Below are 17,095 nucleotides of genomic sequence, written 5' to 3' on the forward strand. Positions count from 1 at the left end.
TATGGGTGATCGTTAACTGGCGTGGACTCTGGACAACTCTATCTCTGAATTCTAAATACTGCCTGGACTTCACCCATCTCTGGTGTTATATTTCCATTGTCATTAGGACTAGCCTTTGCTTTTATCCATCCTCAAAGAACTCCAGTGCTTTTGCCTGTACTGAAACTGTGAAAAGTTGAAATGGCTTGTCAGAGTAGATGCTAAGAAAACATTTCTTGCAATGAGGAACACCAGAATTAGGGGACGTATTTGAGACTTAATATGAGAAAACTTCATTCCTTCAACATCTACAGTAAAATGTTGCAGATGTTGGACCACTGGTGATAGCCAGTGTCATCTTATACGCTGTCATGTGCTGGAGCAGCAGGGCGAAGGCCGCGGACACCAATAGGATTAACAAACTCGTCAAGAAGGCTGGCTCCGTCCTGGGGGCGGAATTGGATTCATGGTAGGTAGTCTCGGAGAGGAGAATGCTCCTCAAACTGCGGAGCATCCTGGACAATACAGCTCACCCCCTCCACGACACACTGGTCAACCTCAGGAGTATCTTCAGCAACAGACTGGTTCCACCAAAATGCAGTGCAAAACGCCACAGGAGATCCTTATTCCCTGCGGCTATCAAACTGTACAACACCCCCCTCCCCCCCTTCTGTCGTGGGGTAGACTGACTCCCAACCCCGCAATCTTTGCATATCCCCAATCCTTTTCACAGGACAGCAAAGAAGATGGCACTAGCTACCACCGATTGGTAGAACAATTGCAGCATCTTACTGCAGACGTTGAAGGACCAAAGCCTTCTCCAAAAGTACAGACTCTGTCCCTTCATGTACAGGGCCTCAGCCTCCCTTGACCAGTCCAGTTTCCTGTCCAGGTATACTCCAAGGTATTTGTACTCCCTGGTAAACTACACATCCACACCGTTGATGGAAACGGGACAGGGGTGTTTGTTCCATTCCTCCTAAAGTCCACCACTTACTCCTTAGTCTTGTCGGTGTTGAGCTGCAGGTGATTCAGCCCACACCCCTCAACAAAGTTGTTGACTGCACCTCTGTAATCAGCTTCCATCCTACCCTTCCCTCACTGATGCAGCACACAATTGCAGCACAATTTTGAATACTGTAATAGTATCTCCAGTTCAGTTTAATTTATTGTCACGCGTACTGAGGCACAGTGAAAAGCGTTTGTTGCGTGCTATCCAGTCAGCAGAAAGACAATACGTGATTACAATCGAGCCATTTATAGATTCATGATAAGGGAATAGTGCAATGTTTATAAGGAAACGTGAACAAGGAAAAAATGAATTTTAAATTTAATTTTAATTTCAAGTTTTCGTGTACCTTGTGTGTTGTGTTGGCAGACTAACTTCCCTCCGGGGACGAATAAAGCTCTATCGTATCGTGTAGCGTTTCTCTGCCTCAACTACCAGTTCTAGCAGCTCATTCCATACATCCACCACCCAGTGTCCAGATAGAGTAAACAAAAATGAACTGACAGCATATAGTTCGCGACGCGTGAAATGATCCATCTCTCCGCGTCTGCACTATTCGGTCGCGACAAGGATAAATTCGCAAATAGAAGGGGGGGAGGTGAGATAAGAGTAGTCGGAGCAATTGGGCAAATACCACGTCAATCAGAGAATGGGGGCGGAAGTAGCAAACGGATTGAACAGCGGTTTAAGTAGGATTGGAAGTAGAACTGGAGTCAGCAACCAGAGGATTAGGAGGAGCTTTGTTAACAGCGGTGCGGGCTGGGATTCTGCACTGTACGCTGCTTTCTTCCAGCGCAGAGCACAGGGTGCATTGAAATAAACTGGACCTTTAGAGCACAGGGTGCATCGAAATCAACCGGACCCATTGCAAAAATGCCATCCTTGCGACAGCGCTTTGAGAAGTTCCTGGACGAGAAGAACTTCTTGACCAACATGCTCGACAAGATTGAGAAGAAGACGGGCGTGCGTAAATACCATCTGGCCGCAGGTGGGTAACAGATGCTCGCTCAGCCTCTTTTATTTTTGTTTATTGAAAGCAAACGCGTTTGCAATCCTGCAATTTGAGAACGTGTAGGAAGGAACAGCAGATGCGGGTTTGTGCCAAAGATACACGCAAAAAGTGCTGGAGTAACAGGCAGCATCTCTTGATAAAAATGATAGGTGAGGTTTCGGATCGGAACCCGTCTTCAGACTTGAACATGTATTGTTTCAATTGAAAAAACATGTCCTAGTGCAATGTTAGGGGATGGCTGTGTTCAGTAATAAATACTTCACGTCGGTCAGTTCCATGGCAATTCGCCTGTCGGGTCCACGTGAAAGTTTGATTTCAGTTTAAGACTTTTTTTAACTTGTAGTTTGCGTGTTTGATTAGTGAATCTACATGTCAATTTTAACTCAACTCGCCTACCACATTCACCAAGTATCCGGTGTTGGTGGTTTAAACCTCAGTTACAGCACACTATCACTGAACAAATTTTGATCAGAATAAGGCATAAGTATTTTCAAGGGCGACATGTGAAATAATTATTACTTTTTTTTAAGGGGGGGGGGGTATTGTTAACCAGCTGAAAGCAATTGGTTAAAGCGTAGACTTATTTATTAATAAAAATGAAGGTGAAAACACGCGGACTGGTTTAGTTTTTCTAACTTAAAAATACCCACCCGGTTAAAATTTAAAATGGCCTTTCCATAGGTCATGAAAATGACTTGATTAATTCTCGTCTGAAGATATACATGAAGTGCACTTTTGTGCGTGACCAAGAAAGGGATTGATGGAAAATGGGATTGGAAAAAGATAGTTCTATTAATGTCTAGACCAAACCCATATTTTATAAATGAATTCTATTTGGAGATTTCAGTAGAATGTGTGAACCAATGTGTAATTGGATTACAAGTGAAACACAATGTGCTGGAGGAATGCAGCAGGTTATAGAGTGGTACAGACAGTGTTGGCTCTTCAGCCCAACTTGCCCACACCGGCCAACATGTCCCAGCTACACTAGTCCCACCTGCCAGCATGTGGCCTATATCTCTCCAATCCTGTCCTATCCACGTACCTGTCTAACTGTTTTTTAAATGTTGGGATTGTACCTGCCTCGACTACCTCTTCTGGCAGCTTATTCCATCCACCCACCACCCTTTGTTTGAAAAAGATTACTCTTCAGGTTGCTATTAAATGTTTTCTCCTTCACCTTTAACCTATGGTCCACAATTCATCTGCATCGACCCAATGTATTCCTCTGATGATCTTAAACATCTTTATAAGATCTACCCCTCATCCTCCTGCACTCCAAGGAGTCCTAGCCTGCCCAACCTCTGCCTTTAGCTCCAACCCTCCAGTCCAGGCAACACCTTCATTAAAATGTTGGGCATCATCTAAGGGGGGGAATGGACAGATTACATTGGGGTTTGGTGGCCTTCTTCAAGAAGCTGCCTGACCTTTGCCTCCCTTAATTCCATGTGTGTGTGTCTCTTTTTGTTTTTGAATAAGTCTCGATGCATCCCAGTCTGAAACGAGGAGCATGGGAGGTGACATGGATCAGAGACTAATTGGCCTACTTTGTACAATGCTGTGACTTTTGAGACCATTATCAGGTTTGATTTAACACCTCGTGAATGCAATGGGATTTCTTTAAGAATAACATTATTATACAAGTGTCTGCTTTGGCATTCATCTCAAATTCCTTCACTGTTTCACAAACTTGCTCAATCTAACTGGACCATTAAATCTTCCATTTTCAACACTGACTGAAATGCCCAAGGTACAAACAAGGATCTACAGATGTTAGCTTGTATATATTTTTTGAAAGACCTTGCTGGAGTAACCTGGCAGGTCAGGTGATATCTCTGGAGAAAATGGATAGGTGGCATTTTAGATTGGGAACCTTCTTTAGACTGCCAAATTTAAAAAATCTTTCCTTTTCAAATCCAGAATCATCTTTGACTCCTAAGTAGCAAAATATTTATGCTGGTGCTCGAGTGTGTGACTTTTCAGTTTGAGTGCAAAACAAGTATTTATGTTTTTATACTTTAACAAATGCATCAGTTCAACTCTCAGAAATTTGTAGGCCTTCTAGCATTATTTTCACATGTAAATTTGGGGAAGGCTCATTAGTTAATGTTGTCTAGCAAGTGGATCATTTAATTTTTTTTTGTTGATCCATACTTGAAAGAGCATTTAATTTTGGAGCTGTATCTTACAAAGACGTGCTGGTTCGTAGGTTAATTGCCTAGTGTGTAGGATGCAAAAGAGGATTAACATAGAATTAGTATGAATGGGGGATCGATGGTTGGTATAGACTCAGTGGGCTGAAGGGCCTGTTTCAATGCTGCATCTCTAAACAAAATAACCAAATCGGAAATGAATAACAGTTTAGATATTCTGGAGGAAATTGCTTACCTTGATTCGCAAGAATCATCTACTGTGTTTCTTTTTGTATGAATTAAGAGACACATATTAATGGATTTCATTGAAATACATGGGTTACAGATCTATCGTGAGAAGAACCCAAATTCTCTTGATGTCTAAATACTTTGATATATTTTTAACAATAGTTTTCACTAATTTGAATCTAAAGTTCCAATATATAATTCATAACAGGATATTAAAACTAGCTTTCATGGTTGCTTGGCATATTTCTGGACACTGAATTGGCAGAATACTTGGTATATAACTTTTTATACTTGGTGTTTAACTTTTGTCCCTTGTGCATATATACCATTACAAAAAGTTGTATATCATGGTGTCAGGGAATCAATCCTAAATTGTAACATTTTAATGTTACCAGTCGACCTTCCAGAAATAGATGATTTAAGTCCTTTGAATACATGTTTCACTTCTCGTACAAGTGAATTGTTTGCATTGTTGCACAAGGCTAGGGGTGTTGTGTTCTAAGAGTTGGTAGTCTGTCTAGCTTTTATTTCATAAGAATATTTTGTTCTTGGCAGTATTTCTGCCAAAGTGACGCAATTGGAGAACTGTTGCCTTAAGCCCCTGTCCCATGATGCGGGTTCACCCACGAGCTTTCCCGAGGTAAAAAATAATCAAACTCGTGGTACTTCACCACGAGTATTTTTTTTTACTCTTGGAAATTTTTCACACTGTTGAAAAAACTTCATGAGTTTCCGCGTTTCCCGAGTACTTGCCGTCAGCATTACGAGCCGCTATGAGACATCCATGAGCTCCGACGTACCCGCTACGTGCATTCTACGTACTTACCACGAGTTTGATTTTTTTTAAACTCGGGAGAGCTCTTGGGTAAACTCGCATCGTGGGACAGGGCCTTAACTATTCCAGCAACCTGGGTTCAATCCCAATCTCCCAATGTTTGTGTGGATTTGCCATGTTCTCTCTGCGATATGTTTTCTGCTCATAGCCTAAAGGTGTCCAGGTGAAAGGTTAATTGGCCACTGTAAATTGCTTCAAGTATTAGGTCAAGTGGTTTTAAAACTTGGGGAAGTCCATAGGAATCTATGGGAAATACAAAATGGTGATTGTGTGGATGGGTGCTCAATTGTGAGTGTGGATGTGGTGGGTTGCAGGCCCTGTTACTGTTGTATGACTTTATATTCTACAGTGCCTGTGGTAATTGTATTAATGTGGTGCAACAAGGGACCAAGTACATATACCAACTCTGTAAAATCATCAAAAGGATGGGTTAACCATTGTTGGTGTCCTCTATCAAGCCAATGTTGAGGCACTGGTTACATGGTTGGCTTTGTTACACAGACCATCTCACTTGCATGACCATCACCTTTCACAGTGAATGGCAGGCCTCTGGAGAGTATTGTAGAGCAGAGGGATCTAGGAGTGGAGATATATAGAAAATTACGTCACTAAATGGTCACGAGGGCTTTCGACGCATTGATCATCAGTGAGGGTATTGAGTGTAGATGTTGGATGGTTATGTTACAGTTGTACAAGACATTGGCGAGGCCACATTTGGAGTATGGCGTTCAGTATTATAGGAAAGATGTTGTTAAGCTGGAAAGGATGCAGAGAAGATTTACAAGGATGTTGCCAGGACTTGAGAGCCTGAACTATAGTGAAAGGTTGAACGGGCTAGCACTTTATTCCTTGGAGCGCAAATGGTTGAGGGGTGATCTTGTGAAGGTGTATAAGATCACGAGGGGAATAGCTAGGGTTAATGAACAATCTTTTACCCAGAGTATTGAAATCAAGAACTGGAGGACATAGGTTTAAGGTGAGGAGGAAACGATTACACAAAGCTGGGTGGCAGTGTGAACTGTGAGGAGGATGCTATGAGAATGCAGGGTGACTCGGACAGTTTGGGGGAGTAGGCAGATGCATGGCAGATGAAGTTTAATGTGGATAAATGTGAGGTTATCCACTTTGGTATCAAAAAACAGGAAGGCAGATTACAATCTAAATGGCGTCGTTGGGAAAAGGAGAAGTACAACGGGATCTAGGGGTCCTTGTTCATCAGTCTATGTAAGCATGCAGGTGCAGCAGGCAGTGAAGAAAGCAAATAGCATGTTGGCTTTTATAACAAGAGGAATTGAATATAGGAGCAAAGAGGTCCTTCTGCAATTGTACAGAGCCCTAGTGAAACCACACCTGGAGTATTGTGTGAAGTTTTAGTCTCCTAATTTGAGGAAGGACATTCTTGCTATTGAGGAAGTGCAGCGTAGGTTTACAAGGTTAATTCCCGGGATGGAGTGGCTGGGCTTGTACACTCTGGAGTTTAGAAGGATGACGGGGAATCTTATTGAAACGTATAAGATTGTTAAGGGTTTGGACACGCTAGAGGCAAGAAACATGTTCCCGATGTTGGGGGAGTCCAGAGCTAGGGGCCACAGTTTAAGAATAAGGGGTAAGCCATTTAGAACAGAGACGAGGAAAAAACACTTTTACTCACAGAGAGTTGTGGGTCTGTGGAATTCTCTGCCTCAGAAGGCGATTCTCCGGGTACTTTCAAGAGAGAGCTAGATAGGGCTCTTAAAGATAGCCGAGTCAGGGGATATGGGGAGAAGGCAGGAACGGGGTACTGATTGGGGATGATCAGCCATGATCACGTTTAATGGCTCGACTCGAAGGGCCAAATGGCCTACTCCTGCACCTATTGCCTATTGTCTATTTAATATGAACCTGAGGGGCATCCTTTTCGCACAAAGGATGTTGGGAATATAGAACGAGCTGCCAGAGGTGGTAGTTGAGGCAGGTACTATCATAACATTTAAAAGATATTTGGAGAGGTATGTGTGTGGGAAAGGTTTCGAAGGACATGGGCCAAATGCAGAAGAGTGAGGATTAGTAGAGAGGGGGCAGCATTGGAAATTGGGCTGAATGATCTATTTTCATGCTGTATGACTATGACCAGGCTCCTAACACGCTAGAATTCAGAAGATTGAGGGGGATCTTATAGAAACTTACAACATTCTTAAGGGGTTGGACAGGCTAGATGCAGGAAGATTATTCCTGATGTTGGGGAAGTCCAGAACTAGGGGTCACAGTTTAAGGATAAGAGGGAAATCATTTAGGACCGAGATGAGAAAATCATTTTTTACACAGTGGTGAATCTGTGGAATTCTCTGCCACAGAATTGGCTATATTTAAGAGGGAGTTCATTGGCTATATTTAAGAGATCAGCCATCATCATATATCGAATGGCGGTGCAGGCTCGAAGGGCCGAATGGCCCACTCCTGCACCTATTTTCTATGTCCTCTGTCATAGAAGAGAACCCAGACCAATAGTATCAAGCCACCAGGTCACTTGAGCCTCCTCTTCAAAAAAATAGAACCAATTCTCCATAACCTTCTATTCTTCAATCTTTCAAATAATCTATCTCCACCTTGTATATCCAATAATCTAGCTTCTAACATCCTCTGAGCCATATATCCAGAAATTTGCTACCTTCTCTTAAAGCCATTTCTATGCACCTCTATTTTAAAATACTAGGTTTTTTACTATGCTTCCTTGTTCAAGATCATCACATAGGAAAGGGTTTGAATGTGCTTGAAGCTTCTTTGAAGAAATGTAACCACCCCACAACCTCCCTGAGATCTCTGGTCCGTGTGGTGGTGAATCTGTTCAATTCATTGCCACAGTCTGCCGTGGAGGACAAGTTAATGGATATTTTCATGGCGGAGTTTGACAGATTTTTGATTAGTATGGGCGTCGGGGGTTATGGGGAAAGGGCAGGAGAATGGGTTTGAGGGAGAAAGATGGTTCAGCCATGATTGAATGGCGGAGTTGATGGGCCGAATGGCCTATTTCTGCTCCTACAACTAATGGTCCAATGCCGTTGGTCATCTCTTCCCCTAAGTGGGAGGCCTCCAGGTCCCATGTTAGCCTGGCAGCCACTTGAGAACTCATTAAATGTGAGTGGAAGCAGGATGTCTTCCATCCCAAGAATACATTTGCTTCAGTGAATTCTCAGCAAGATAACCTGAAGTGTGCCCATCACATGTCGAACTAACTGGACCATTTTCAGGTTTATTGAACAAAAGCAAAGTGCTGGCAGAACTCAACGGGACAGGTAGTATCTGTGGAGAGAATGGACAGGATGTATGACATTTTGGGCCAGGACCCTTCATCGTACTCCGGCTGGGTCCTGACCTGAAACGTAGTCTATCCATTTCCTTTGCGGAGGCTGCCTGACCTGTTCAGTTCTTCCAGTCTTTTGTGTCGGAGTCTTGCAGGGTGGAAAAACTTTGGCCCAACTTGCCCACACCAGCCAACGTGTCTCATCTACACTAGTCTCGCCTGCCTGCGTTTGCCCCTTACCCCTCTAAACCTGTCCTATCCATGTACCTGTCTAAATGTTTCTTAAACATTGCGATAGTACCTGCCTCAACTACCACCTCCGCAGCTCGTTCCACACACCAACCCCACTTTGTGTGTGTGTGTTTTTTATTTTCCCCCAAGATTCCGGCATCTGAAGTATATTGATTATTTAAATGGTTTTCAACTGCGAGTAAGTAAGTCATCCAGTAAAGTTGCTTAATTTTAATTGCATGAGTAACCTTTGTAAATGTGTTCAAATTTGTACTTTGGTGCTTTGCAACATTTGTATGTGTTGCCCAGGGTGATCTTCATTCTAGATCCAGAGTGCAGTACACCAAGCTAATATTCACACTGAACTTGAAGCACAAATGCAGAAAGGTTAGTGCTTTTCAAAAAGCAGTTGCCCTCTTGTTTGGCTGAATTGTGCAGTTGGTAACCTCCGTGTCAGGAGCGATCACAGCTTTTGCACTTTGACCCAAATGTCTCCGAGCAGATCCCGTAAAGGTATTAAAGTTTAATATAATTTAGGATCTTTGCCAATAATTTCCAACATTTCCAACTCCTGCCTTTGTTTTTGAACAAATGGCCTCCACTGCTAGAGAGAAGGAAGCGTTTGTGGTGGGACAAACTTACTTCACTTCTTGGTTTCAAATTGCAAAAGAAGAAAGAAAGGAGTCACGAGGGTGATCCTGCGACAGGCACTGTTTGCTTTGCCAGCAACAGTGATCTCTTTACTATGACTGTTTGCTTTTTCAGCCATCTGCCCTCCAATGTTTAATTAAGGCATGCATTTTATTTGGATACTTAATTTTGTGCTGGAACAGAGCGTCGCAGTAACAAAAGGGCGCACAGTGCTGGAGTAACTCAGCGGGTCAGGCAACATCTCTGGAGAATGTGGGTGGCTGATGTTTTGGTTTAGTACCCTTTGTCAGACTTTCTCTACAGATGCTACCTGACTGTGTTGAGTTACTTCAGCACTGTGTCCCCTTTGCTGTGTGCTTTAAAAAAAAAAAAAACCATCTATGGTTCATTGTTTCTATATCTCAGTAACAAGACTGAACAAAGGCCCTCCCTGTGTTACACATGCCCAAGTTGGAGGCTTGTAGAAGTTATAGGAGCAGAATTAGGCCGTTCGGCCCATCACATCTATTGCTGATCTATCTTCCTCTGTCAACCCCATTTCCTGCCTGCTCCCCATAATCCCTGACACCCGTACTAATCAAGAACCTGTCAATCTCCACTGTAAAAAATATCCATTGACTTGGCCTCCACAGCTGCCTGTGGCAATGAATTCGACAGATGTGCTACCCTCTGACTAAAGAAATTCCTCTGCATCTCCTTTCTAGAGGTATGTCCTTTTACTCTGAGGCTATTGCCTCTGCTCCTAGATTTTCCTACTCGTGGAATCATCCTCTCCATATCCACTCTATCCAGGTCTTTGGCTATTCGATGTGTTTCAATGAGGTCCCCAGCGAGTACTGGCCCAGTGCAGTCAAGCGCTCATCATATGTAAACCCAATCACTCTTTGGATCATTCTTGTAAGCCTCCTCTGGACCCTTTCCAAAGCCAGCACATCCTCTGATATGGGGTCTAAAACTGCTCATAATAGCAGTTCCAACTGCTCCAAGTTTGATCTGACCAGTGCCTTACAAAGCCTCAGCATTACATGTGCGGGAACAAACTGCAGATGCTGATTTAAACTGAAGATGGACACAAAAGTCTGGAGTAGACTACTGTTTTTATATTCTAGTCCTCTCAAAATAAATGCTGCTATTTCATTTGTCTTCCTTACTACTGATAATATATGTGACTCCAATAAATATGAAATTCAAGTGGGAGCCAGTCTTGGGGGTGGTTGTAAACTTGTTTACCTGTAACCTCCTCGTAGTAATCCAAGAACTCGGGCTGCCAGTTTCACCGTGGGAGGCCACAAAGTTGCTTTGGAAATTAACAAGCAGTTGCTTCCTTTGATACTTGCGTAACAATAATCTGTTGGACGAGGTAACAAGAGAGAATGTTTAATTCTCACACGTATTGAAAGGGAACAATGAAATTCTTCCTTGCAGCAGCGTGACAGGCCTGTAAACATAGTTTTGAATAGATAACATACATAATAAAGCAAACAAAGTTCAATCATTAAAAAAACCTAATTAGTGCAAAACAAATGCTTGAAGCCCCTAAAATGGTTCATAGTTTAGTTGGTGTTCAAATGCAGGATTGTTTAGATTAGAGATACAGCGCAGCAACAGGCCCTTCAGCCTACTGAGTCCATACCAACCAGCCATCACCCATACAGGGGTTTTACAGTACACTCTCTGGCTGAAGACATTCCTCCTCGTCTCCATTCTAAAGGTACATCCTTTTAGTCTAAAGTTGTGCCCTCTGGTCCTAGACTCTTAAAGGCCTGTTCCACTTGGGCATCATCTGCGCGTCACGCATGTGGCGTGCAAAACGTTTTGTGAATCCCAAAATCCTGGGGCGCGACCACGCGTCACTGCCTACGCCACAAGGCCTCGCCCGCGTAATGCACGTCGCGCCATGCCCATCGTGACGCATAAATGCACGCAAATGTCGCCCACGGCACTCTTGTCCTGCATCCACTGATCTAGGCATAAAATAATTAGTTTAGGATGCCTCACGCAAATGCACGCCTTATACAAGTGGGGTACAAGAGCACTTTGAGACCTACTTCCAAAAAAATCTGGGCAAATTTTTAACTGTTCAAAACTAGTGTTAAATTGCTACTATCATTCCTGCTTGTGGGCCTTTACATTGACTTTTTGTCTGAATAGAATAGTGTTACTTGCTACATATTCCTCTTACCCACTTTTTGGAAAGGATCAAATGTACTCTGGATCAATTTTAAATGGCATTTTAAGGTGAGAAAGGAAACATTTTGGAGGTTGTGTGAGGCAGGTTTTTTACTAAGCAGGTAGTCGGTACTTGAAAAGCTGCCAGAGGAAATGCTGCAGTAATCAAAGTACAATTACAACACTTAAAGGACATTTGGACCTTGTCCTTGTCTAGAGGAAATGCTGCAGTAATCAAAGTACAATTACAACACTTAAAGGACATTTGGACCTTGTCCTTGTCTAGATTCCATTTTTGATTTTTTTTTTTTGATTTTGTACTATCATTGTTTGTTTGTCTATTTTATATAAATATGTGTGTATAATATTTATTAGAATTTCATTCATTGCTCTGTTTTGGGACATGCGACTCCTAAATATTGGACCTACCTTAACCACTTCCTCCAGCTTGTAACTTAGTGTTATGCTGGCTGCTGGAGAGGCATTAGGATAACTGTAGGTCTCACTGGGGTTGTCCTCATTCCCTCTGGGATATGGAGAGTACAAACCAGTATTTAACAAACTAATATTTTGTGAAATAAACCAGGATGATCACTCCCTGCCAGGAATGCGGAGTTAAGAGTTTGGAGATTTCGGCATCATAAAAGCAGCGCCAGGATTCCCTGATTCATTTGCAGGTCTTACAATGATTGTAATTGTGCCAATGACAACAGGTTGAACACTCTCAAGTATCCTCTGTTCCAGAGCCTTTCTGGAATATCTGTTTTTCTGGACCAACAGGGGTCAGTTAATAATGAAATGGCAATACACTCCTGGCCTGCTTAAACTCCCCTGCCATATCTCTAAAGCACCATGGAGTCCCAGCAACCTAATAACACAAATGCAAACTGAATGTGACAATATTATAGACAATAGGTGCAGGAGTAGGTCATTTGGCCCTTCGAGCCAGCACCGCCATTCAATGTGCTCATGGCTGATCATCTCCAATCAGTACCCCGTTCCTGCCTTCTCCCCATATCCCCTAACTCTGCTATTTTTAAAAGCCCCATCTAGCTCCCTCTTGAAAGCATCCAGAGAACCTGCCTCCACCGCCCTCTGAGGCAGAGAATGTGGATGGAACGTCCTGCCGGCCTAACCCCAGCTCGTACCATCTCCACGGCTGTTTAGAGCCCCGGCTTCTGACTCCATTCCCGACTCGCAAGGCACACCAGCGAGCCCTCCTTCATCCACCGAAAGGACGCACCGTGCTGGAGTAAATCAGCGGATCCAGATCTCTGTAGAACACGGATCAGTGACCTTTCCTCAGACTGATTCTGTCGGCTAAGTTCCTCCAGCACTTTGTGTCGTTTCACTTTAATACCAGGCGCCATTGCCACTGGTCTGCACCAGCGAGCTCTTCTTCACTGATTCACACGACTGTTGTTGCGGCTCGTATTGTCGCCCCTGGGGACTGATGAGCATGTATCTATGTGTGGGTGTATGGCTCTAGTACATAATAATCAAGGATTTTGAGACTACAGAATTGGAGGTGCACAAAGCTTTCAAGTTTGGAAGAAGAGATGGGGGAAGTCAAGGCTATAAATTTAATTTGGTTTGATGCTTAGGCGGGTGAAAGCCAATGCATATTAGTATAGTTTATTGTAAAGTGTACCGAGGTACAGTGAAAAGCTTTTGTTGCATGTTAACCAGTCAGCAAAATGATATGTGTGAAGAGATACATGATAAGGGAATAACGTTTAGTGCAAAGTAAAGCCAGCAAAGTCCGAGGGTCACCATAGAGTCTAAAGATAGTCAGTGCAAACCTGATGGGTCAAGAATCCCGTTTCCATGCTGGATCTCCCAGACTTTTACGTTCTCCTGGAGTCAGTATGGATGGAGAGCATGTCTCAGTTTATTTTGGTCTTGCAGTAGATGTCAATAATTAACGTGACCCACTGGTTTTAATTGCACCACCTCAGTGTCTTTGTTCACATGAATATTGTATGCTGTTCCCATGTAGAGTTGAAATGGCTCAGTTGCTCCTGCACCAACTTCTTGGTTTGAATGCATCCAATGGATATGTGTTCCATTGAATTGAACTTGTTTGATGTGAAGTACATCGTTACCAGCTGCCACTTAGAATGTGACCTTGTCTGTGTGTTTGCACAACTTGTTTGTTCACTCTGTGAACTTGGGACATGCTCTTCATTATACACAGTTTGTAGAAAACGTTCTCCAATCCACATTGCCCTTGTTTATATCCATAGATGGAGTATTTTTCAACAACTTTTCTGTTGCAATCTACAACAATTGCAACCTTTTAAAGCAATCGTGACTCTTATTCTCTGCACTTTCCCACATATACTGACTAGCAGATGTGCAGTTGGTAACAACAGACTGAACACCAACAGTTTAAAGTTGCAATCTAAGAGAGAATGAGCAAAGACTGCAGCGTTTGTAAAAAAATCGTGACTCTTATTCCCTGCACATGTCCCAGACATAAACTGACAAGGAGATTGAGCAGGGGATTTATAGGTAACACAAAATTCTTAAGGGGTTGGACAGGCTAGATGCAGGAACAGATTTAAAGTGGACAAGGGGTCACAGTTTAAATGGGTAAAATAAACCGAGATGAGAGAATTTTTTTCAGAAAAGTGGTGAATCTCTGGAACTCTCTGCCACAGAGGCAGAGGCCAGTTCATTGTAAAAAAAGATGTGGCCCTAAATAAATCAGGGGGTAAGAGAAGGCAGTCCCATGTAGGAGACCTACACAGCAGACAGCAACCTCTGGTGACCTTGCCCAGCGCCCAAGGTTTCCATGAGATCACCGGAGGTTTTGGCCACTCTCCCTAATGGTCGAAAGTGGTTTCCGCGTGGTCGAGGCTTCATCTAGGTTGCTGCTATTTTTTCATCATGATTAAAACCGGCCTCGACTAAAAATAGGTTGCCATTTTAAAAATCGATAATTTTTTAGTCGCAGGTCTAGTTGAAGCCGATTTTCTTCATAATCGAGGCCGGTTTTAATCATGATGGAAAAAATAGCAGCGACCTAGATGATGCCTTGGCCACGCGGTTTTCAACATATGTGCATGGTAGGAGGTTGCAAATCACCTCGACCTTGATTATTTTTTACTTTTTGGGTGGTGGCAAGGCCACCAGAGGTTGCAGTTTAGGTCTCCCAAAGTGGGACCAGGGCTTTAATCCAATGGGTATACATATGGCAAACGGATTGTAAGAGGAAAGGAGGGGCTAATAAGAAACTAGAAAGTAGATTTGCCACTGACGGTAGAATGAGTGGCTGAGCTAGTACTAAATTAATACTTTGGTCATCATCACCAAGGGAGAAGGCTCATTGGAGTCCCGTCAAAGGAAGCAATAATTGATTCTGGTTAGATAGGATTTCATAAACGTCTTAAAAATGACAACTGATGGGATAAATCATTTGAACCAGATCAAATGCATCCTGGGTTATTGAGAGGACAAAGGGAAGAACTTTTTTTTTTAAAGAGATACAGCACGGCAACAGGCCCTTCGGCCCACTGAGTCCGTGCCGACCAGCGATCACCATACGTAACGCTATCCTACCCACTTGGGGAAATTTACAATATTACAATATAACCGGTTCCTTTTCTCCAGAGATGCTGCCTGACCTGCTGAATTACTCCAGCATTTTTGTCTATCCATCTCTATCGTTGAGATATTAAATATGCAAGGAGACGGACGATTACTTTCAACCCTGTGGCTGATTTTTACAATTGGGCAAGAGCGCTACTTAAGATGTTCTCTAAATGTGCTACTGTATGTGTCGATCTCTGTTTGAGAGCTCCTTTTATTGTTGTGATCTCACTGATCTTTATGCTTTTTCTCTCTAGGTTCAATTACTACCCTTGGCCTATATCTTGTGTTTGGATATGGAGCATCTCTGTTATGCAATTTGATTGGTTTTGTATATCCAGCTTATTTTTCGTGAGTATAAACTTTGTGGAGAATGTTTCCATCAAATAACATTGTGCATGATCTGATTTCATTGACCCAACTGTTTTCAATTGTGAGTCCATTCTTTGCTTCAGTCCAAGAGTTTAGTTTTCCAGCCTCCATTGGATAGAATTGCATTATTAAAATCTGCACAGTACTTTATTAGACTTTAGAGATACAGTGTAGAAACAGGGCCCTTCGGCCCACCGAGTCCATGCCGACCAGCATCCCGTACACTAGCACTGTCCTACACACAATGTACGTAAGTCAACAAGCCGACAAACCTGTTCACCTGTGGAGTGGGGGAGGAAACCAGAGCACCCTGAGAACGTCCATGTAGTCACAGGGAGAATGTACAATCTCTGTACCTATAGCACCAATTGTCAGGAGAGAACCCGGAACTCTGGTGCTCTAATGCCCCTGTCCCACTTAGGAAACCTCTGGAGACCTTGCGCCCCACCCAAGGTTTCTGTGCGGTTCCCGGAGTTTTTTGTCAGTCTCCCTACCTGCTTCCACTACCTGCAATCTCCGGGAACCGCACGGAAACCTTTGGGTGGGGCGCAAAGTCTCCAGAGGTTTCCGTTCCGGTTTCCTAAGTGGGACAGGGGTAGAGGCAACAAATCTTTGCTGTGCCACTGTGTCTCCGTAGTTATCAAACAATATGCATTGCAAACAGGATTGTTGGCTCTGACTATCCATGCCTACAACTTGTGTAGGGAGGAGCTGCAGATGTTGGATTAAATCGAAGATAGACACAAAATGATGGAGTAACTGTTTTGGGGAAGGGTCTCGACCCAAAACATTACCCTTTCCTTCTCTCCGGAGACGCTGCCTGTCCCGCTGAGTTACTCCAGCATTTTGTGTCCAACTTTCATACAACATGTTTGTTATCCATCAACAAAGTTAGCAAAATTATTCAGCATACTAATGCACAACAATATCCGAGACAGCCCTTGGTCACAATTGAAAACTCAAAAACAAACATCTGAAACTGGGATGTGTTTGACTTTTTGTTTAAGGACACTTGCAAGTGAGCAACATGCTTAAACTAGTCTTTAGATTTTGAAGCATGCTTTAATTATCACAGAGATTAACATTTTTTCAATGTATTGTAGATGACTGGTTTTCTTTTTTTTTTTTTTTTTTCTTTTCAATGACAGCAATGTCTTCTCAGTTCAGAGTCCTTCAGCATGGAAACAAGCCCTATGGTCCACGCCGACAATTGACCCGTTCACACTAGTTCTATGTTATCCCACTTTATCATCCACTCCCAACACACTGGGGGCTATTTAAAGGCCATTTAACCTACAAACCTGCGAGTCTTTGGGACGTGGGAGGAAACCCACGCAGTCACAGGGAGAATGTGCAAACTCCAGACAGTCGGCACCTGAGGTCAGGGTTGAGCCAAGGTTTCTGGCATTGAGACGGCAGTGGTTCCCACTATTCTGTTCATTGCCTTAAGAGACATTTGGCTGCTAGTTCTAACCTGTTTTACTTGTCTAATTCTGTAATGCTGCAAAGCTAGAAGCTACTGCTGCCACAGTACTGTTGCATTACTGAGGTAGTGTGTGGATCAGCATTAATTTGACTACTT

The 17,095-nt window shown here is 43.1% G+C and overlaps 1 protein-coding gene across 3 annotated transcripts in view; it reads left to right on the forward strand.

Moving 5' to 3' along the window:
• The first annotated feature begins 1,667 nt into the window (after nt 1-1,667).
• Nucleotides 1,668-17,095, forward strand: part of LOC129711345 (receptor expression-enhancing protein 6-like) — a 33,024-nt gene continuing 17,596 nt past the window's right edge. Inside the window, exons 1-2 of one of the 3 annotated variants that reach the window (XM_055658942.1) lie at nt 1,668-1,976; nt 15,399-15,492. In XM_055658942.1, the coding sequence (XP_055514917.1) occupies nt 1,862-1,976; nt 15,399-15,492 (209 nt within the window). In that variant the 5' untranslated portion in view covers nt 1,668-1,861. The remainder of the gene's footprint in view (nt 1,977-15,398; nt 15,493-17,095) is intronic. The other 2 variants (XM_055658943.1, XM_055658944.1) reach the window with 2 other exon arrangements.

The sequence above is a fragment of the Leucoraja erinacea genome, chromosome 29, assembly GCF_028641065.1.
Source record: "Leucoraja erinacea ecotype New England chromosome 29, Leri_hhj_1, whole genome shotgun sequence".
Lineage (NCBI taxonomy): Eukaryota > Metazoa > Chordata > Chondrichthyes > Rajiformes > Rajidae > Leucoraja > Leucoraja erinaceus.